This window comes from Carcharodon carcharias, chromosome 9, assembly GCF_017639515.1.
Source record: "Carcharodon carcharias isolate sCarCar2 chromosome 9, sCarCar2.pri, whole genome shotgun sequence".
Lineage (NCBI taxonomy): Eukaryota > Metazoa > Chordata > Chondrichthyes > Lamniformes > Lamnidae > Carcharodon > Carcharodon carcharias.
The window spans coordinates 48,137,780-48,161,979 of record NC_054475.1 but is presented as its reverse complement, the minus strand read 5'-3'; the positions used below and the strand labels follow the sequence as shown (position 1 = coordinate 48,161,979).

The 24,200-nt window shown below is 46.0% G+C and overlaps 1 protein-coding gene across 1 annotated transcript; it reads left to right on the top strand.

Annotated features, from left to right (window-relative positions):
- Positions 1 to 2,629: 2,629 nt before the first annotated feature.
- LOC121282280 (60S ribosomal protein L13a-like) lies at positions 2,630 to 3,240 on the top strand. Its single transcript, XM_041195926.1, has one exon. The coding sequence runs from the start codon at positions 2,630 to 2,632 to the stop codon at positions 3,236 to 3,238; it is 609 nt and encodes a 202-aa protein (XP_041051860.1). The 3' UTR covers positions 3,239 to 3,240.
- Positions 3,241 to 24,200: the final 20,960 nt, after the last annotated feature.

Sequence of the window (24,200 nt, the reverse complement as noted above, 5' to 3'; positions counted from 1 at the left end):
GCCGGGTGACATTCTTTGGAGTTTATTGACAATAGTGAACGGTATGTACAAGTGATCAACACCCATGTGCAAGCTGTGCAACTACCTTTACCTAACTTTCTTAACCCTGCCGCTACACCTTGATGCTGCCCGGACATCTACAGCAGAGGGGGAGGCAGCCTGCTGACTGTGACACCCTGTCTGTGATGACTTTGGTACGCGTCCAGTGGAGGGCTGAGATTTGGAGGGCCCCAGCCTGCTTTCAGGGTCCTGCTGTGTGGCAGTGGCACCCTCCTCAGCCTGTGAAGCTGGATCTGTGGAGGTCATAGGAAGAGGGGATTGGGATGAGCTGGTCACTCCCAGAATCACCTGGGTGGATGGCCCCGGCGCGTGCACCTGCTGACCCTCCTCCCTATGGTTGCCCAAGAGCCCCGGGCTGCCTCTGTGAGTGGAATGGGTAGCTGGAGTGAGACTGCACTGCCCAGCACCCCTCTCGCTTGCACACTGTTGGAGGCCAACTCTGGCATTAGCGATGGAGTTAAGCCCGTGCAACAGTGCAGGAGCAACGTCCTGGACCAAAGTCTCCATGGCAACCGTCATCCTGCCAATGTTGACCTCGGTGTGTTGCAATGCCAGAGTTATCACCTCAGCCTGAAGACAGATGGAGTCCTCCATCATGCCTTGCAATCTGAGGAGTGCAGTGGACATCCCTTCCTGAAGTTCCCCAGCTTGCCTTTGCAGCTCCAGCAACTGTGACATGACCAAGTCCAGAGGCTCGTCATTTGACTCGGAGTCAGCAACATTCTGGCCTCCAGGAGTCCTATGAGTGCCAGGGACCTGGGAAGTCCCTGCCGCCGCCTGCTATGGATCAGAAAGTGCAATGTGATCATCAGATTGTGGTCCTGAGGCTATTCTAAAGCTAGGTCCCACTGAGGTGTGTGTTACTACACCGGTGGAGGGTGTGGATGAGCGCTATGGTGGGACTTCAGGAAGGCAGCCTTCAGATTCCTCTTCAGAGGTCTCTTCCGAGCTTGAATGGAGGCTCTGGGTCATGGACTCTATCGGCTGTTTGGCAGATATGCTTGGGAAAGCAAGGGGCGATAATTAGTGTATGGCAGTGGCCTGTAAAACAGGACACATCACTCACAGCATGGCTGTCTGATGGATGTTGCCCTGCTGGATCCTCACTTGGTAGAGCAGCGCCGACCTCACCGTCAGCACAGGACCGGTCCCAGTCATCGCCGGCCAGCTGGATGGCTCTGTTTTCAAATTCTGTCAGAACTTTGATCTCCGGCATCCCTCCACCTGTCTGTGACCTTTCCCTCCTGTTGTGAGCCAGTTTGTCCTGCATGGATAGAGATGAGGAGAGGGTATCAGGACACCTGCCAGGCCAGATGCTAAGTATGCCTGGCCTGTGTGAGTGGTGTGTGGTCCCATGGGCGGGATGAGGACAATGACGGTGTGTGAAAGAGTGAATGGTGATGTCCCTTGCACTGGCGGTGAGTGAGGGCCCTGTGGGTGTGTGATGGGTTTGTGAGTGTGTGAGTTGGGAGTGATGAAAAGAGTGAATTACCCTCGTGGAACAGAAGAGATCACTCATCATTTTTTGGCACTGGGTGGCTCTCCTATTCTGCAGGGTGTTTGCACTGACCACTACCGTCACTGCCTCCCAAGCCGGGTTGGTGACATTACTACCCATCCTGCAGACAGGGCGGGGATAGAGCACATCCTGACGGGCTTCCACGGCATCCAGCAGTCGCTCAAGGGACCTGTCGTTGAAGTGGGGGCTGCAGTCTTTATGCTTTTGCTGGCCATGTCTCCCGGGCAGCGGTGGTGAGCTGGTTGTGATGAGCACTTCGCTGGCGGCTGCCTTTTAAACATGGCGGCTAGCGTGATGCAATGGTGGGGTGATGGCAGGCGGGCGAATGAGAGACTGCCCACCATGGAAATGGCATGTTTTCTGGAATGCATAAATAATGTGGTGGGCCAGGGAAGATACGGCGTGTAAACCCGCCATTTTCAACAGCAGGTAGGACTGCATTTTACCCGCCCGCTACCACACTTAGTGCAATTCTTGGAAAGTTCTGCCCAAGGTGTCTCACATTTAAAATGGAGATGAGGAGGAGTTCATTCTCTCGGGGGGTTGTTAATCTTTGGAATTCTTTTCTGCAGAGAGCAGTGGGGTGTGGTTATTGAATATATATTCAAGCCTGAGTTACACAGATTTTGATCCACCAGAGAGTCAAGGGCTATGGGGGAGAGGCGGGAAAGTGGGGTTAATACTACAGTCAGATCAGCCATGATTTTATTGAATGGAGGAGTACACTTGAGGGGCCAAATCACCTACACCTGCTCCTAATTCGTATGTTCTTATGTACATATTCTTATGTACTTATGGAAATCTAGGGCAGTAAAACCAAAGCATGTGATTAAAAGTTGCCCACATCTTAAGCTAAATGTATCTCAGTGTAGTGTTTTACTTACTATTACCTATATGGTGAGAATTTCCTCCTCTCTGATTTACACTGCTGTTGCATCTGTGCTAGCGTCTAGAGGGAAATACACTGCAGTTTCCTGGGGATGCTAAGCAACCAACTCCCTCATCGCCAGGCCTTCAGTGCTGCAAGAAGTTCCACATCTTTTCATCGCCATGGCGGACGGCTTCAACAAGGTCCTGCTCCTCGATGGCCAAGGCCACCTCCTTGGCCGCCCGGCTGCCATTGTAACTAAACAGATCTTACTAGGCCACAAAGTGGTGGTGGTGAGCTGTGAAGGGATTAACATCTCTGGCAGCTTCTACCAAAATAAACTTAATTATTTTGCTCTTTTGCGCAAGAGGATGAATACTAACCCCTCTGGTGGCCCACATCACTTCAGAGGACCAAGCCGGGTCTTCTGGAGGACTGTAAGAGGTATGTTGCCACAAAAGACAAAGCGAGGTCAAGCTGCCTTGGACAGACTGAAGGTCTTTGATCGGATCCTTCCTCCATATGACAATATGGTTGTGCCAACAGCCCTGAAGATTGTACGTTTGAAGCCAACTCGTAAGTTTGCTCTCCTCGGTCGCTTTGCTCATGAAGTTGGTTGGAAATATCAGGCAGTTACAGCCACTCTTGAAGAGAAGTGTGAAGAAAAAGCCAAGCTTCACTATGAGAAAAAGAAGAAAATTTTAAAACCGAAGAAGGTAGCTGAGAAGAATGCTGAAAGCAAAATTGCTACGTACACTGCAGTGCTGAAACAATATGGTGTTCTTGTTTAATATATTCACTGAGGCATTGACAATATAAGTTGTAGAAAAAAACAGAAGTTCCACATCCTGCGTGGGGTAGACAAGGCAGTGCACTGCATACCCCTATCATTCTTTCTGTCAACCACGGCTATCAGCCAATCCATCACCCTCTTAAACCAACTAACTCTGCACAGTGCTCTGTGGTAATGGAGCATCCAAATCCCTATCCCACACTATTCTTACACGGTTCCCCACACACGTAAGTGTCTTGCAAAAACCACAAAACCCCATTCTCCATTTTAAGTATCTGAAGGCAGAAATAAAATAAATCTTTAAAGAAAAATGTTCTTACCTTTAGAAAGATCTGCAAACCCTTCCATCTCTCTCAGGAGCTCCTCATTTCAACCTTTAACAGCTGACATGCCAAACACAAGCATGAGTGCTCAGTGGGGTAACTCCAGGAACCTCTCCCCCACAGTGTCACTAGTTGCCTGGTGTCCACACAGGAACAAGGCCAGTGATGACTCCTGACTCAGAATGGTCCCAGGTGTGGAAGGATTCTTGGGGAAGATATTTAAAGGAATGCAAGCGGCAGAAACAATTTACACGCAATTTTCCTCACCCCGTTCAACTGCTCTGGAAACAGTGAGAAAATTCACTCCATAGTGGAGAACGTCAATGTAATCAACACTGACTGATCTGCAGCATTCATGAGAGATCAACTCATGATTCAGTAGAGAATAAATTAAATGGTTTTGCTACAGGAAAACATGCAAAATGATCAGATTTGGTGAGACAGCTGGAACCAGCAGGTTTGGCGAAAGGTGTTTTGTAATTTCCTTCCTATTTATGATGATGAGAGGTTGTAATTTTTTTCTGTTTATGCTTAATAGTTGTTCTCTCATTGGTACCAAAATGGCCGGGAGAAAGAGCATGGAGGATAGCATGGACTGAAATAGTATGTGTGTAGGGGGGTAACCAGAATTGCACACCACAGATTAATTGGTCACATACCTGAAAAAGTACATCACAACAATTAAATACATGCCTGTGACTGCACTCTGAGGAGGTTGGATTTATTATCCAAACTGCCAAATGACTGGACACATTCCTCTTCCTACACCACCAGATGATGTGGCACAAAGCTATGACTAGATTGACAAATGATTGGGCACAATGTCTATGATTAGATTCCAAAACCAAAAAAAAATACTGCAGATGCTGGAAACATGAAACAAAAACAGGAAACGCTAGAAAACATTCAGCAAGTCAGGCAGCATCTGTGAAGAGAAAAAGAAAGTCAACATTTCAGGTCAATGACCTTTCATAAGGACTGCCAATGAAGGATCAATGAACTGATTCCGTTGGTGGCAAGGATCTTGTCTGCCAGCTTTGAGCCAGCGAGAGGCCTGTGCGCCTCTTCTTTGGAAGGCTCATTGGGTCTTATGCCAATCAGGCAAATTTGGGGACACCAGCGGGCCTTCCTCCAGAACCAGGTCCAGAAAGGCGGAAGTCCCACCGTCAAGAGCTGCCAGCCAATCAGAGGCCAGTTTGTGATTGACAATGCCATGGAAGAGGCTATGGCTGCTATTGAAAAAGCCCACATGTCAGCAGGCTGGCCTGGAGCTGAGAAAAATGCATCAGTATTGGGACAAGGCCCTTAAGTGGTCGGTAATTGGCTGCTTAAGGGAGTCAGGTGGAGGTGGGCCAGGAAGGTTGATAATGGGCGTTCCCGCCCAGAATTTACTTCTGGTGGAGGTTGGAAGTAATCAGGTATCAGTCCCGATGCCAACCTACCTAATTTTCAGGCCCTCCTGCCTCCTTCCTCACCTCCTGCAGGGCAGAAGGTTCTGCTCTTTAACTCTTTCTCTCTCGGCAGATGCTGCCTGAGTTGCTGAGATCCAGCATTTTCCATTTTTATCTCTATGATTAGGTTAACAGATGATTGACCACTTACTTCAAAATACGTTGCCAATGGGCACTTTCATTAGATACATGCATCCAACAGGAGGTCTTGTGGTGCAGTGGGTGGTGTCACTAGTCTGAACCAGCAGTTCTGTGTTCAAATCCCACTTGCGAACTTGATGGCCAAGGAAGGTGTGTTCATTGTGCGGCCAAGGAGGTTGAGAATCAACTTGTAAAGTTCTGCCAACACATGCCAATGGCAGGTGGTAAGATTCCTGGCCAGCGATGCGATGGAAAGGAAATTGGAGACCCTAACATCACTAGGGATGGCCAGTATAGATCAGATTGATGCCAACTTTCCCGTTGGGTCGGATTTGGAACCCGCCTCCTTGCCCTACCTATGATGGGAGTCATGGGTTGGACCTAACTCAGGCAGAGAACTTAGGAAGCAGATTCACTCAACTGGCTACAGATGATGAGGTTTTTGTGGAGCTTCTGGAGATTAAACATGTGAAGTAGGGTCCATGATAAGTATTATGCAAGGGCCTTGGAAGGAGCACGCTTGAATGACCTTTTCTCGTTCTGTGATTTCTAATCTTCTAATCTCCAAAGACAACTCTTGAAACTTGATGTTAAGATTTGTGAACAACAAAAATAGCTGCTTATGTCTAAGATTAATTAACAAATGGGAGAAGACAGTCAGTAAACTGATCAGCGATTGTATTTGTCACAGGCATTAATTGTTAAATGTCCAAGTTCTACCATTAATTATAGAACATGTGAGTATTCCAAGATATCTTGCTAAATAATTGGTTTATGTTTGGAACTTCCTAGGAGTCAGTGGATCAACCACTGAGCAAAACAGACCAGGGTATTTAGGAGTCTGATTTTCAGTCTGTGCTGAACTAGCTGATCTCAGTGCTACAGTTAATCTCAGGACAGCCAAACAGGGTAAAAAGGGAGAAACCAGGCAGTTTGCAATCCTGGTTCCCATCCAGAGACCCCTGCTGAAAGTCACACCAGTTTGGAAGTCATCAGGCTGTGATGCTCACATAGTCAAATAGCTATCTCACTCTGCCTGGGTTTGCATGTGAGGAGTTTAGTGAAGATACAGAGGGGCAGTCACACAGGAAGAGTCAGTACCTTCTGGGTAAGTGGAGAAAACTTATACAGGAAGTTCCTTTTAAGTAAGCAAATACAATTACTTTTCTCATCAACAGGATTTAGCCTGAGTAATGATAGAGTTGACACTGTTGGTGTCAGGTAAATAGGTGCATTTCATACACACCAAAAAACAAGGCAGGTGTAAATTGGGGCCAAGTGCGTTGAAGCCAAATACCAAAACTAGCACATGTAGAGTAAAATTGCAATGTCAATTTACTGAAATATTGACCAAATATAATGTGATTTAGGGTGAATATGGTGATCATTTGATTAAGGCACAGGTGTAAAATGAAAGTCTTCACATGTCACCTGAGAACTAAAAACTAAAATGAATTTATTAGGGAACAATTCCAAATGAGGTTAATGAGGTGAAGTGCCTTCCAATAATTTCATTGCAACACCTGACAGTTCACACCAGCCACAGTTAGCAGTTGTTATCAGATACATTCATCAAGGACCCAGAGGAAACATTGTACTTCAGCAACGTTCTTTGTTCTTCAGCAAATTTACCAAGAAGATTGTCAAGTCACATGGAAAAATATGGGTTGATAAGGAACAGGGGAAATCGTGTTTAATTAACTTGCTGGAGTTTTTTGAAGAGGTAACAGAAAAGGTCGATGAGGGTAATGCTGTTGATGTGGTGTACATGGAATTTCAAAAGGCATTTGACACAGTGCCACACAATCGACTTGTGAGAAAAGTTATTGCTTATGGAATAAAAGGACAGCAGCAACATGGATACAAAGCTGGCTGAAAAATAGGAAGCAGAGAGTAATGGTCAATGGATATTTTTTGGGCTGGAGGAAGGTTTGTAGTGAAGTTCCCCAGGGGAACTTGCTGTTCCTGATATATATTAATGATCTAGATCTTTGTGTGCAGGGGACAACTTCAAAATTTGCGGATGATACGAAGCTTGGGAGTGTTGTGAGGAGGATGGAACCTCAAGAGGGCATATACAAGTTGGTGGGGTGGGCAGGTAGATGTGCAGAAGTGTGAGGTGATGCATTTTGGTAGGAAGAACATGGACGGACAATATAAAATAAAGGGTGAAATTTTGTAGAGGGTGGAAGAGCAGAAAGACTTGGGTGTATATGTACATAGATCATTGAAGGTGGCAGGACAGGTGGAGAGAGCAGTTAATAAAGTGTATAGTCTCCTGGGCTTTATTAATAGGGGCATAGAGTACAAGAGCAATGAGGTTATGCTGAATTTGTATAAGACACTCATTGGACCTAGCTGGAATATTGTGTACAGTTCGGGGTGCCATATTATAGGAAGGATGTGAACACATTTGATAGAGTGCAGAGGAGTTTTACAAGAATGGTTTCAGGGATGAGAAACTTCAGCTATGAGGATAGATTGGAGAGGTCGGGACTGTTCTCCTTGGAGAGAACATTGATAGAGATGTTCAAAATCATGAGGGGGTTGGACAGAGTAGATATGGAGAAACTGTTCCCATTTGTAAAAGGATCAAGAACGAGAGGGCAAAAGGAGCAAATGTGACGTGAGAAAAAATGTTTTCACACAACGAGTGATTTGGGTCTGGAACTCACAGCCTTGAAGTGTGGTGGAGGCAGGCTCAATTGAGGTATTCAAGAAGGAATTAGATGATTATTTGAACAGAAACAATGTGCAAGGCACAGGGAAAAGGCAGGGCAATGGCATTAGGTCATAATGCTCATTTGGAGAGCCGGTGCAGACATGATGAGCCGAATGGCCTCCTTCTGCGTCATTAAGATTCTGTGATTTTGTGATTGGTGTGGAAATAGCTGAGCTGATTTAACAGCACAACAGCAAGTTGCGCTTGTATAGTGCCTTTAACATAGCAAAGTGCCCCAAAGGGCTTCACAGGAGCATAATTGGTCAAATCTTAACAGCAAGCCACATCAGGAGATGTTAGGACAGGTAACCAAAAGCTTGATCAAAGATGTAGATTTTAAGGAGCAACTCAAAGGAGGAGAAAGAGGCAGAGAGACAGACTTTTATTGAAGAAGTCCCAGAGCTTAGGGCTCAGGCAATGATCAAGCCTGGGAATGTGAAAGAGGCCAGAACTGAAAGATAGCAGAGATCTGAGGGGGTTGTAGGGTTAGAGGAGGTTACAGAAGAAGGGAAGGGTGAGGCCACGGAGGCATTTGAACACAAGGATGAACATTTTTAAATAATGGTGTTGCCAGATCAGGAGCTAATGGTATTGTTATTCTCTTCCTTGATGTAAATTCACCAATCAAACACAGGGATTGATGAAACAATGGTGTGGGTTCGTTATTTGAAAATAAGACATTGAACAGATAATGTTCACTGAGAAGCTAACTATGGTACATCTGATCTCTTCCTTGCTGCTTGCAGGCTGCCTGTAAGTCATGGGACTAATACAACATACCCTGTCGAGGTCGTATGATTGACAACAGTTTAAGATTCACCCCCTTAAAGGTGTGCGCACACCATATCACAACACTAATTTAGGCAAGCGAGCACAGGGGTGATTCATGAATGGTTTTAGTACAGTTTAAGGATATTTGTAGCAGAATTTTGTATGGGCTTAAGTTTACAGAGGGTGGAAAATGGGAGGCCAACCAGGAGAAAGCTGGAATAGTCAGATCTGGATGTAGCAAAGGCATGGCTGAATGTCTTAGCAGCAGAAAAGCTGAGGTATGGACAGTAGCATTGAGATGGAAGTAGGGCATCTTGATGATGTAGAGGATATGGGGTCAGAAGCTATGTCCGGGGTCAAATAGGATGCCAAGTTTTCTACTAGGTTGTTTAGTGAGCAGGGAGAGGGATGGAGCCAATGGTTAGGAAACAGAGTTTATGGAGGGGAAGGAAGACAATGGCTTTGATCTTCCCAATGTTTAATTAGAGGAAAGGCCTGCCCATCCAGTGCAGGATAACTGACAAATAGAGGAACAAGTCAGAGGCAGCAGTGAGTTCAGGAGAGATGGTAATGGGGTAGAGCTGGCTGTCGTCAGTGTACAATGTTTTCTGATGGAGTCGCCACCAGAGCCGATCATGATTTGGTTCTGAACTCTGTCAAGCCCAAGCTCCTTCATGTCGAGCTGACGTGGCATACTCTGGAGATTAGGTGATGCTTCAACAGAATGTACAGCCGCTTTTTCCTCCCTGTTCAGCACAAGCCCAAACCCAGTTGGTGGTGATTCAACAATTGATTGTGTCAGTCATTGGCTGCCTTCGGTTATCGTACAGTATTTTCCGACAAATCCACAAAGGTGGGAGGAAAAATGCCATTGTTTCATTCAGTTTGATATCTGACTCACATTGGTCAGGTCAGATTGACTGTGTGCATTTTGGCAAGAATCTAAAAGGCTTATAAAAAATATTAAATGAGTTGCAAAATCAAAGGATGTTGGAAATCTGAAATAAAGGTTTTATTTCTTACAATGAGTTTCTTGAATTGAACCACAATTCCACAATCTGGAGTAGCATTGCTACACAACCCAAAATACATGTCCACCTTTAAATGTGTTTTATTCATATTAATTCGGCTTAAAATTCTTGTCCCAAGTGATGAACAGAATGTAATCCTTCACTATTACAATACTGCACTTGCTGTCAAAACAAATAACTTCAATGGTCTTGTCAGTGGACTAGTGCAGTTGAGGGAAAAATGGAACTGAGTTGTTAACTAATCTGAGTGCTGCTGCAGTCCCTGGCATCCACCCTCCAGAATATCAGTTGCATCATGCCATTAGAGACAAAAAAAGATGGTGATCATACAGTTCTGCACTTCAAGACAAACCTACAAAGGGCCAACTTTGGGACAATGATTTCCAATCATGAACTCTTATAAGTGGTTTCAAAAAGTGCTTTAATGTACTTATATTTGCAAAAGATTGAAATTCCAAAGCTCTTTTCTTGAAAATGAAGAAAATAATTTCTCTGCTGTTTGTAATTTTTATTCCACTGCTAGCTCTGGTAATGTAAAAGACAACTTTGAATTCCTTAAACATATTTACATTGAAGATATTGACTGAAAAATACTATTGCCACTTCATCTAGTAAATAAGTTGCATGTAGTCTCTCTTGAGAACCTCATACCCAACCCAATTGTGAACTTAAAAATAGGAGGAGGCCATTCAGCCCCTCGAACGAAAAACATCATTCAATCGGATGAAGGCTAATTTATACCTCAACTCCGGTTACTCACCTGAGCCCATATCCCTTGGTTCCCTCATCTAGTACAAACCTACCATTTGCAGTCTTGAAAGCTCCAATTGACCCAGCATCCACCGACTTCTGGTTGGTGGAATTTCAGATTTCCACTTCTTCTTCAGGTGCCATGTTTTACAATGTCAGCGATCATGGCTCTCCAACTTTCATGGTCCTTGATACCATTTTGTGCTGTTCTCCAATCTTGTACCTGTTTGGTTTCTTAAATTGTCGGTATATTTTCTCCTTTTTCTCCCTCTTGCTCTGCTCTCCTCAATTTTACCAGTCACTACCAGATGTTCTAGTTTCTTTCTCCTAAGTGCATGCCTAAGGAATTATAGTTGTCTCTTGTTGATCATCTACAGAAGTTTTTCTTGTGTGCCTACTTTCCTCAAAATCTCTTGTCCAAAAACCCTAATCACATGCCTCAGAAACCACACCTCTGTTGCCTTTAATTTATCTTCCCTTGCCTTGCATATATTCCAGACAGTAACGTTGGCTAAGTGTCACATTTTAGTAATCTTATTCTGCTTTCCATAGAAATGTTCTTATTTCGAAAGAGGGCTAACATTTTTTGTTTGTTTTGCCAGTGTGCTTCCTGATGTCTTGATCACTTTTACAATCAAATGTTATTCGGCTACCCAGATAAGCAAAGGGGTACTGATTAGCTCAGTCAGCTTAATGCCAACAGCAGGGGGTCCAATTCCTGTGCTAGCTGAGTTGGATGCAGGGCCACCCTCCTTGCCCTAACTCTAGTAAAAATTCACAGTACTTTGGTGTGGCTCAGCAAATGGTTGTCTTCAGGCAGAGAATTGAAGACGATATTTAAAATAAAGATTTTACTTGTTTTATTTCTTTCAGAAATTTCAGAAGGTGGACACAATTTTAATAATCTGAGATATGTGGATGACACAGTAATTATGACAGATAGAGAAAAATTTACAAAGACTCCTAGACACAATTGTAACAGACTGTAACAGATATGGATTATCATTACACTGCAGCAAAACGGTATGCATGGTAATCTCAAATAAAAGGATCACATCGAGATTTCTACCATCTTATGTCTTTTGCTGCTGAGCAGTGTCTGTAATCAGCTAGCATAGAAATTTATCAAATGCTCAAACTTCTTAAAAACTAATACTGCATAAATATAGGTCAGTCAAGATTTGAGGTTTCGGAACTATTGGACGGAACTTTACCAAATTTGTACTAAAGTGGGTATCAGGCGGGTAAAATGGAGTCCTACCCATCGATGAAAATGGTGGGTTTTCATGCCTTATCTTCCCAAGCCCACCTCATTACTTATGCATTCCTGTGAAAAATGCCATTTCCATGGCAAGCGGGCTCTCATTTGCCCACTCGCCATCACCCTGCTGTTGCATCACACTGGCCACCACCTTTAAAAGGCAGCAGCCAGAAAAGTCTCATCATCACCAGCTCACCACTACTGCCCAGGAGACATGGCCAGCAAAGGCAAAAAGACTGCAGCCCCCCCGCTTCAACAACGGGTCCCTCGAGCGACTGCTGGATACCGTGGAGGCCCGCCAGGATGTGCTCTACCCCCGCTCTGGCTGCAGGATGGGCAGCAAAGTCACCAACCCAGCTAGGGAGGTGGTGGCAGCTGTGGTCAGTGTGAATGCTCTTCAGAAGAGAACAGCCACCCAGTGCCACAAAAGGATGAATGATCTCCGTTCCGCCAGGGTAAGTCACTTTTTTCATCACTCCCAACTCACACACTCACAAACTCATCACACATCCAAAGGGCCCTCACTCACTGCCAGTGCAAGGGGCGTCACCATTCACTCTTTCACACACACCATCATTGTCCTCATCCCGTCCATGGGACCACTCACCAACCACACAGGCCAGGCATACTTATCATCTGGCCCGGCAGGTGTCCTGATACCCTCTCCTCATCTCTACCCATGCAGGACAAACTGGCTCACAACATGAGGGAAAGGTCGGCGCTGCTCTAGTGAGGATCCAGCAATGCAACATCCATCAGACAGCCATGCTGTGAGTGATGTGTCCTGTTTCACAGACCACTGCCATGCACTAATTATCGCCCCTTGCTTTTGCAGGCACATCTGCCAAACAGCCGACAGAGTCCATGACCCAGGGCCTCCCATCAAGACCTGAAGAAACCTTTGAGGAGGAATCTGAAGGCACCCTCCCTGAAGTCCCATCATTGCGCTCACCCACACCCTATACCAGCGCAGAGACACACACATCAGTGAAATCTAGCTTAAGTGTAGCCTCGGGACCACAATCTGATGAGCACATCGCACTTCCTGATCCACAGCAGGCGGAGGCAAGGACTTCACAGGTCCCCGGCACTCAGAGTGCTGCTGGAGGCCAGAACGTTGCTGAGTACGAGTCAGATGATGAGCCTCTGGACTTGGTCATGTCACAGTTGCTGGAGCTGCAAAGGCAAGCTAGGGAACATCAGGAAAGGATGTCTGCTGCGCTCTTAAGATTGCAAGGCATGATGGAGGATGCTGAGGTTGCAAGGGGCGCCTCCAGCAGTGACTGCTACATGGCCAGTGTTGGCAATGCACCTAGGTCAACACTGGCAGGATGGCAGCTGCCATGAAGACTTTGGTCCAGGACATCACCCCTGCACTGATGTGCGGGCTTAACTCCATCGCTGAGGCAGAATTGGCCTCCAACAGTGTGTACGCAAGAGGGGTGCTGGGCAGTTCAATGTCACTCCCACTACCCTTACCACTTACCAAGTCAACCAGGGGCCCTCGGGCACCCATTGTGAGAAGGATCAGCAGGTGAACACTCCAGGGCCATCTACCCAGGTGACTCTGGGAGTGACCGGCCCATCTGAATCCTATCTTCCTGTGACCTCTGCAGATCCAGCTTCACAGGCTGAGGAGGGTGCCCCAGGCACAAAGCAGGAGCCCGAAAGCAGGCCGGAGCCCACCAAGCCTCGACTCTCTAGAGGACGCCACCAAGGTCATCACAGACAGGGCGTCACAGTCAGGAGGCTGCTGCCACCTCTGTTCTAGATGTCCTGGGAGCACCAAGACGTAGTGGCAGGGTTAGGAGAGTTAGGTAGGAGAGTTTGACAGCCTGGCCATGGGTGTTTGTCACTTGTACATACTGTTCACTCTTGTCAATAAGCTCCTAAGGATGCCACCCTGCTTGTAGCTCTTTGTTCTGATGAGCAGTGTTCTTGTCACTCAGATGTGAAACCTTTCTGCACAAGATAAAAGGCAAGTATCTCAGTCCAGGGCCTCTTCTCTGTGCTCTGTGCAGCCTTCAGACCACAGTGAAGGTCCAGCCTCACACCCCCTGGAAACATTACTGACACCTGCACATTGATGGTGCTGGTCATTGCTGCAAGAATGTAGCGGACAGGCACCATAGAGCTCTTTCATTCTCTCTGTGGGCTCTCAGCAACTTTTAGGTGGGACTGGCCCCATCACACCAGCATCTGCCACCAGTGATGCTGTGCACCAGCTCCTGAAGGGCTAAGGTGCTGAAGGCGGACACAGCATCAGATGCGTCTAAAGCTTCATGGCTGCGTCTCTGAGATGGCCCTGATCATGGAGCACCAGCAAGCTGCCCTCGGCCAGAAAGGAGTCAGACATTCAGAGAGGCTATGTGAAGATCTATGGAGTGTCCTCACTGCACTTTGTCATCATCCTCCACAAATCTGGCAGCTATGAGGATCTCCCAAGCACGCCTGCCTCATTTAGCCAGTGTGACAGCCTCATCCCCGTCATCGTCACCACCGAGGACCCCCTCACCCTCATCCCCGTCAGCATCCTCCTCATCGGAGGAGATGTGCAGCTCCTCCATCTCCTCCTCAGTCAGCTCCTCACCTTGCCACAGTGCCAGGTTGTAAAGGGCGCAGTAGATGACGACGATGTGTGACACCCTCTGCAGACTGTATTGCAGGCTCCACCAGACCGGTCCAGGCACTGGAACTGCATCTTCGGTATCCTGATGATCTGCTCCAAGAAGTTGTGAGCTGCTGCATGAGCCTCATTATACTATCACTCTGCTGCAGTCTGAGGCCACCGCAAGGGTGTCATCAGCCACGGCCTCTGCGGTTAGCCCTTGTCCCCAAGAAGCCAACTCTGCAGCCTCTGTGGACCTTGAAAGATTGCAAGGATCTGCGAGCAACTCAGGATGTAGGCATCATGCACACTCTGTGGAAACTGTGCGCACACCTGCAGGATGTGTTTCTGGTGGTTGAATATCAGCTGCACATTCAACGAGTGGAAGTCCTTGTGGTTGATAAAGTTCACCGGGTGTAGTGATGGAGACCTGAGCATCACATGAGTGCAGTCAATCACACCCTGCCCCTGTGGGATTCCCGAGATCAGGGTGAATCCAATGGCCCTTGCATTCTGGCTGTCCCGGTCCTGGGCAAAATGCACAAAGTTGTGTGCCATGGAGAAGATGGCATCCGTGACCTCGTGGATGCATTTGTGGCTGGCGGATTGTGAAATCCCACAGAGGTCACCTGTGGTGCCCTGAAAGGAGCCACTGGCATAGAAATTGAGTGCCACAGTCACTTTCACAGCCACTGGCAGTGGATGCCCTCCATGTCCCCTTGGTGCCAAGCCCTGCAGTAAGTGGCAGATATGAGCCACCAGGGCCCGAGACATGCGCAGTCGTCAGCGACACTGATTCTCAATCATCTGCAGGAATGGCAGGCGGTGTCTATAGACCCTGGGTGTCGCTAGACACCGACCAGCCTTGGCTCACTGTCGCTCCTGGGCAGCGTGTGCGGGAGCTCCTGCTGCCCCTTCTTCATGAGGTTGCTGCTCCTGCTTTTGCACAGCCAGGAGCCTCAGTCATTCTCTCCTCCGTCTTCTACGGTCTCTGTAGGCCATCAGACATACAGCTAGGTCACCAGGATCCATGATCTTGACGTGGTCCTCCTGCAGCATGAAAGAGAGAGAGCCGCAGTTATCATGGCTGTACTTAGCACCTTCTCTGGCCTGTGTGACTGCCCCTTAATGCTTCCTGGAGAGTGCTGGCCACCCCACAGATGGCCAGAGATGAGTGCGCTGCATGGCTGCCCTGTCAACTTGCGACATGGGGGACACTGGTCCAAGTAGGGTGCAGAGATTGCAAGGGGCTGTGAGCACCTCCAGCAGTGACTGATACATGGCCAGCATTGGCGAGGAGATTGTACAACACCATGTGCAGTCCAACTGCTCCGCCGTCCAAGTGGTGGCGGACCCGAAGTCTGTGCCAGAGGGTGAGGGGGGTGGGTGGGGGTGCCGGGGTGGGGTTAAGGTGTGGAGCACTTGGTGGCCCTTTGGAGCCCCTGTGTTGCTTGCATGGGCGGGCAGGCTAGAAGACCAACCCCAATCATATCACTGTGGCTGTGGCTGACCTGTCTCAGTTGCAGAAGCAGGGTCAGTTTATACAGGTGGCCCTAATGCGTGGCCACTTCCCTCACTTACCCTGCCTCCACCTCAATTGCCTGTGCGCGGGATGTAGTGTCAGGGCAGTACTTGACACCCCACCACTACAACAGTTGCCTCCGAGGCTGGCTAGCACTTGCCCCCGGACACCCCCAACCCCTTCAGCAGTTGACTCCGGGGCCAGGCATCAGTTGCCTCCACCCCCCCGGTGCCCCTGAGGCCTGTAAACAATAGGTGAGCTGTGGAGAACGCGGTTACTCTCTCACCTCAGTTCCCCCAAAGTGAAGGCCACCAAGTGCTGTTGTGAAACACGTGGGCGTGCTTTCCCACTGATGTGGACAGATGATACAGCAGGGTTCCAAGAGCCTGGTGGGATGGCCTTTTAATTATATGCTAATATATTACAATTAGTTCCCCGCCGACTGATGGCAGGAAGCGACAGCGGGCAGAGCGGTCGATCACGACCTTCCTTCAAGCCATCGTGAAGCAGGTCGCAGCATATTTTCCACACACACCACCTATCACACCCGCCACCAGTGGGCTCAGAAATTTCCAGATTGGCTTTGAAAGTAATCTCTCAAGATCCATACATTCCAGTAATATTACTGATTTGCTTGCTGAGAGAGAAAACAAAAGCCATTGGAAGTAGAATGTCTTAATATAAACATTACAAAAATTCAGAAACTTCATTTTATTCATCTGTTTTCTTTGCTGCTGGTGTTATCTTTAATCGGTTTCATTCATAAACCTTAACCTAACTGTGCTTTTACCAACTCCTCACCCCCTCACCCCACCCACTACCACCCACCCACCCCATCTTATCAATGCTGTGGAGATGTGTTGCACTTTCAGCAACAATAAACTCATAATTCTATTCCTATTGCCTTTGATATTCATCCTAGGGCAAGGTTGCCGAGGTTAGCCGTGAGACACGTGGCTAATTGTGGATCCAGACATGGGCGTCGCACTTCTGGTTATTAAAAAGACATGAATAAAAGACATTTTTTGTGCATTTGATGGCAAAATGGTGTTTTTCAATTGTTTTGAGTGTTTTGTTGATTTGGCTGCTGAATGATTGTAGGTATTTATTAAGAAAATATACCCATGAAGCATGTTATATGTATTGTGTGTGTATATATAAAAGGGTTTTCTGCTAAAATTAGTGTCTGGGCTAAAGCGATGTTATCATTGCCAGGCCTGTGGCTAATCATTAATTTCTATTGGACAGGACTGTCCTAGCAAATCATATTAAATAAGTTAAAAATATAATATTTTAATATTAACATTTGTCCGAATATTGCAGGTTTTCCACAACCAAAACAATATGCAAATTGCCAGAAACATTTCAGATAACTATTGCTTCCCCAGGGCAAAGCTGCATTCCAAATGGTTTGTTCATTCCAAGCCTATGACATGCCAACCATGGAAGGCATTGATTTGTGCAGTTGTCATTAGAATCTAAAGAGATTGATTTATTGATGTCAATTGATCTCTGAGGTTACCTGCAGTTCACAATATGCTAATATGCAAAAGTGTGATACAGCATAAACATCTGCAAATGTCAGATGTGGTTTTCTCTCATTCAAGTAGAACTTCCCTCAGGCCCGCTGAGGAACTGGGCTCTGTTGGCTCTAACTTGATGCCATCAGGTCTGCAGTACCTTTGATCCAGGATGCAACACAAGCAGCATGGCGAGTACCCACCCTCATTGTGCTGCCCACTTCCCTGATGACAGCTCATGTGACCTTTCCTGATCCCTGCCCATGTCACCATCTAGGGTCAGTTGACTCTGGTGACGGTACAGCCTACTGAAGGGCGTGGGACAGAGAAGCTATGAGATGAGATCCACCCAGCAGTTCATGATATCAAAGCACTGCCAAGCGGCCTATAAACTCTCAGGTCGCATTTCAGCTTGGCACCAGGATAGGTTTAAGAACAACAACAGAGAGAAATCACGGTAGACATAGTGTTTTAAAAGAAACACCGATTGTAATTAAATATACATTTACACACAGAAAACATGATTCATTCTGGGAGCAAATAACTTCTGCCAGTTTCCAGTTCCGCTGGAGGTCAGCAGCATTCTGGACTGGGTGTAACACTGGTCCTTCTAATTTATGCCCCAAAGTTTGTCCTCTTCCGGTCCTGTATCAATCCACCACCCATCAACCCCTCCCACTGTAAAATACATGGGATTTTCAGAGATCCTTTCGTTTTGTAATCCAGTCTATTTTGCCATGTGTCCATTGGAACCTGGTAAGTTCTTGGAGCAGGAGGTTGAAATGTGCAGATCTCAAACCTTTCAAATCCAGTTGAGGTGACGCAGAATGAAAATGCCTATGCTATAGCCCCTGACCCTCTCCCACCAGGGGTTATCAATGTGTTCTGTTAAGGGGCATGTTCTGAGAGAATGTTGAGATGTCAGAACAATAAGCAGTGAAGGAATTTACACTGGCAATGTACTGTGATTGAAGTGCATAGTAATACTTTCATTTTTAGTTAAGATCTTTTCAGATTGGCCCTAACCAATGTAGGAGAAGAAAAGCTGGTGCACGACAAAACAACCTGACTCTATGAAAGTGGGAGCCGTTAAGTGGAACCAGAGGACATTGGCCCACATGTTCTCCAGATCTATGTATTGATCTGGGGCTTGAGCCAATAACTGGGATGACATTCAGCCACTTTAGAGTTTGGGACTTTACCAGATTTATAAGGATATCAGATCCATCAAAATTTACAAACGAATTAATGTTCTTTTATAAATGATCTATTCTGGATCTCTGAAATCTGAGTAATTTGAATTTTCCTGTGCTGAGATTCTAAGTACATTGGGATTATATTCTCTGGAGTTAGCCATATAAATACTATGGCTACAAAAGCAGATCAGGGGCTAGGAATCGTGCGATGAGTAACCCGCCCCCTGACTCCCCAAAGCCTGTCCACCATCTACAAGGAACAAGTCAGGAGTATGTTGGAATACACTCCACTTGCCTGGATGAGTGCAGCTCCTACAACACTGAAGAAGCTGGACACCAGGCAGGACAAAGCAGCCTGCTTGATTGGCACCACATCCACAAACATTCACTCCCTTCATCACTGACGCACAGTAGCAGCAGTGTGTACCATCTACAAGATGCACTGCAGGAATTCACCAAAGCTCCTTTGACAGCACTTTCCAAACCCACGACCACTACCATGTAGAAGGACAAGGGCAGCAGATAGATGAGAACACCACAACCTGGAAGTTCCCCTCCAAGTCACTCACCATCCTGACTTAGAAATATATCGCCGTTCCTTCACTGTCACTGGGTCAAAATCCTGGAATTCCCTCCCTAACAGCACTGTGGGTGTACCTGCACCACATGGGCTGCGGTGGTTCAAGAAGGCACCTTCTCAAGGGTAACTAGGGATGGGCAATAAATGCTGGCCCAGCGAGCGAAGCCCACACCCTCTAAATGAATAATAAAAAAAAAACACAGATCACCAAGGAATATTCACCAAAAAGGCATCCATTCCAAACTGCAGCTGGTGTGCAAACACAGAAAGATATTTTTACAGGTGGAGTGCCACGATGTTCCTGAGCAGTCCATGCTCCACAACGCCTTTGGACCTGAAAGCAGATTTAAAGGGTGGTTGCTAGGAGACAAGGGATGTCCTCTTCAAACTTGACTGAGGTAGTACAGTTTACTCTTAAACCCAGTTATTTCAAACAGCTAAAAGCAAGTCAATTGTACTTACATTCCAGGGACATCAGCAGTTCAAGAAGGCAGCTCACCACTGCCTTCTCATGGGCAATAAATGCTGGCCAACCACATTCCATGAATGAATCATAAGGAATACAGCCATATCTTCAATGGCAATGGTTTGCTGTTCTCTGCATGGCAGCAAGATTTAGACCTTCAGGTTGAACAAGGCTCTAAGTATGTATCGAGGTCAAAGTGTCTCAGCAATAGAAACATAAAAGACTTTATTACTTGGAATTTATCTTAAAGATACCTCAGCTTTAAAATGTATTTACATAAATATCACAAAGTCTATGCATATTAATTCATTTATTACTCCGTACAATGATGATCAAAAAGAGATACTTTAGCACTCTCCCCTAGTTGCTCGAAACTTTACTACACAGTCTGTTCAGGATGGTTGAATTGAATGAAGGCTGCCATCATTACTGCATTTCATGAACCTGCTTCTAAAATGTGCCTTTTTGAGAGGCTAGTATATAACAGCAGCTTAATTCACTGGGTGGCAGAAAGATGTGGGAAAATTGGGGAAATGCTTTTATTCTGAAAATTTAAAAGATTCAAAATGAACACAGAGTACTTCATTATCTAGATCCAAGGTTTTGTACATATCTCCAGATCCAAATTTTTCTCTCCACACACTCTATACTTTACTGTACAGTAAATGGTTCTTATACCAAATTAACTGACCAACACTCCTGTCGCAGAAAACTCTCTTTAACATGACATTATAGTAAGTTTGCGTACTGATCATTATCCTTGTGATCCTAAATGTCTCACTGCTTATTCATTACAATATTGTTGGTATAGCAGACATGATGCTACAATCAGTGGTAAAGCTCCACTGAAAGCTCAGTTATTTGGCCAATAATTCACCATACAAGAAGTTAATTATTATTTATTGGCTCAATCACCCTCTCATTTACTTATCTTGTTTACTGATACTGCACCATTCATTGCAGCTTTCAGAAGGTTCATTGGCATTCCTAGTTTCTTGATGTCATGGAAAAAGGTCATAACAGGAATGAGGAGAGATAAGGAGAAAGATTTTTCTCTGATTTTATGCTAGTTTTCCAGTGTAATTTAGCCAGGCAGTGGGTGGTAATTTGGGTAGAGACATGTGCTGACAGCTCTCCACCCATTTATGTCCCTGGAGCAATCTTTTAGTGTCACTTCAAACAAGTAAAGGATAGGGTGGCAATGATGGAGTGATCTTTTCTGCCATTACTGCCTGTGATTGTACATTTTTGTTGTTTGTTGAATTTTTGGCTTTGAATCATTGGATCATAAAGCACAGAATGAGGCTATTCAGCCCATCATGTCTATGCCAGCCCTTTGGTAGAGTCATCTAAATAATCCCACTCCCCTTCCCTTTCCCCCATCATTCTTTCCCCATCAAATATTTATCCAATTCTTTCTTGAATGTTACTATTGGATCTGCTTCCACCATACTGTCAGACAACACCTTTCAATTCACGACATCTGGCTGTGTAAAAAAAAAGTTTCCTTCTGTCTTCATTGGCTACTTTTGCCAATCACCTTAAATCTGGCACCTGACCCTTTCTCTACCGGAAATAGTTTCCCCTTATTTACTCTATCAAAACCCTTCATGGTTTTGAACACCTCCACCAAATCTTTGCTTAACCTTCTCAGCCCTGAGGAAAACAATACCAGCTTCTTCAGTGTCTCCATGTAACATAGGAACATAGGAAATAGGAGCAGGAATAGGCCTGTTGAGCCTGCTCCATCATTCAAACAGATCATGGCTGATCAGCTATCTCTTACTCACTTAAAGGTTCAAACTGCTTCCTACAAATAGTGGCCAGATCCATCTCAGGGATCAGTGTGCAGGGGAAAGGGCTCCAAATGTCTGTGATATGCTGCATTTGATCTTTCTGCTTCTTCATCCATGAACTTCCAAGAATATATGATGACGCTCCGACCACCTACTGTGAAGCAACCTCTGATGTGTTGCTGGTGCTGTTGACAAGCCGGGGTGGCGGGGGGAAGTGGGTGGTGGGGTGGGGAGGGGGGTTGAGGTCGGTGGGTGGCAGCATTGTGTACACCATTCATGAAACTTGACTGCAATGTCAGAATATAAGACTGGGAGTCCACCTTTGGGAAAATGCCTGGAGGTGGGAACGCATCGGGGGGGCCGACCCGACACACTGTGTTCTAACTTTCCACATCCTAACACCCTCCACCCCCTGTCCCAGCCTCCAAATCTGTCTCCATGTAGCTGATAAAATTCCAACCTTCATTTCTACCCTTGAGGCCCTGGTGGTAACTGACACTCTCCAACAACCAGTCTTGTGCTAATTTATCCACCAACTGAAAGATGAGATATTGGGCTATGTTTTCATCTTGCCACTTAGTTATGCAACTGGTAATGCTGCTGTCTGTTATAGAAACCACCTGTGATGACTCAATGGAGCAGACTGGTTTCGTCAAGAAACGGATAAACTTTATTACAGAGACATTTTCAGTGCTTGCATGCTCGACCAGATCTCTCATTGGAAAAGCCTCACCCCTCTGGATGGCTAAGAGCTCACTGGTTGGAGCACCCACAGCACATCACATGACTTGTGATAGACAGGAAGGAATGACTATACATCCAGTTACCACATTTCCCCACCTCCCCACCCCCCCACCGCCCCCCCTCCGCCTTTAATTTTTTCCATTTGCTCTTTACAGAAAAACATTTACACAATCCAACAAACATAATTTATAATTTCAGGTGATATAAGTCAAGCCTCTGAGGTGCTCTTCTTATACAGCTAGAGCGGCGTAGCTCTACCACTGGAGGTTTCCAAACAGGAACGATAGGGTCAGGAGTTGCACTATGAGACACATCATCAGAATCAAGATTTGGCAACTCTTCTGAAACATCTGGAATGTCTGTTCTAGGTCAGTCACATGCCTCAGAAATCAATGGTTCAACGCTAATCACAGGTTGATCAGTTAATTGTTGGAATACCTCTCTGGCATGGGTGTGATCTATGTGCTCACCACTTGTACTCGGTGAGACAATGGGTCAGTCTCTGAACCAATGGCCAGAGCCCAGACAATCCTTCCAGAGCACATTCTGTCACATTTGGAGGAATGGTGCTCTCAGTTGCTTTGGGGACTTTGTCGGATTGGCATTTCCCTTTTTCCAGTGTCCATCACATTCTGCTAGACGTTAACCTCTCAAGAATGGAACTTTTATTTCCATTTGTTTCACAATACGGGAAGATATAGATGGGCTGGTCAGATGGGCTGATCAGTGGCAAATGGAATTTAATCCAGATAAGTGTGAGGTGATGCACTTGGGCAGGACAAACAAGGCATGGGAATACACGATGAATGGTAGGACCCTGGGAAGTTCCGAGGATCAGAGGGACCTTGGTGTGCATGTCCACCAGTCCCTTGAGGTAGCAGGACAGGTAGATAAGATGGTTAAGAAAGCATATGGGATACTTGCCTTTATTAGCCAATAGAATATAAGAGCAGGGAAGCTATGCTGGAACTGCATAAAATGCTGGTTAGGCCACACACAGCTAGAGTATTGCTTGCAGTTCTGGAATCTGCATTATAGGAGGATGTGATTGCACTAGAGAGAGTGCAGAGGAGATTTACCAGGATGTTGCCTGGCCTGGAGAGTTTTAGTTATGAGGAGAAATTGGATAGACTGGGGTTATTTTCCCTGGAGCAGAGGAGATTGAGGGGGGACATGATTGAGGTATATAAAATTATGAGGGGCATAGATAGGGTAGACAGGAAGGAACTTTTCCTCTTGGTGGAGGGATCAATAACCAGGGGACATAGATTTAAGGTAAGGGGCAGGAGGTTTAGAGGGGACACGAGGAAGAATTTTTTCATCCAGAGGGTGGTGGGAATCTGGAACTCATTGCCTGAAAGTGTGGTAGAGGCAGAAACCCTCAAAACATTTAAGAAGTGTTTGGATGTGCACTTTCGATGCCATGGCATACAAAGCTATGGGCTTGGTGCTGGAAAATGGGATTAGAATAGTTAGGTGCTTGTTTGACTGGCACAGGCTCGATGGGCTGAAGACCCGTTTTATGTGCTGTCGATCTCTATGACTCAATACCAATTTCAGCCATTTCATTTTTCAATGACTCAATGGTTCTCAGTACGTTTGAGGCATTCAGAGCTTTTTATTCTAGCTCCATGAGCTTGTGTTGGATTTACGTTTTTCAATCTCATTTCTGTCTTTTCTTTCTCTGTCTACAGCAGAGCTTGTCCTTGTCCTTCACTTTCGTTTCACAGTTGGCCAGGTCTCTTTCCTGTGAATTCTTAGCTTGCTTCAGTTCTGTAATTGTGCTACTCTTGGCTTCATTATCCACTCGCACCTTGGAAAGTTCCACAACTTTTCCTTTCAAGGCCCCTTTTGTTTCATTCAGCTGATTTTTCAGTCCTTCAATCTCTTTCTTGTATCTCTTAGCCTCCTCCTGGACTAATGAACATTGCTGAGTCTTCTTTGTCAACTATTCCTTCAGTTTGTTCAGAGTGGCATTAAATTCATCTTGCTTCTCTTCATAATTTTCCAGAGGAACAAATTGAGACTTGAGGGATCCTTGTAACATGTGAAGGCCCTTCTGATTTCCTAACTCAACC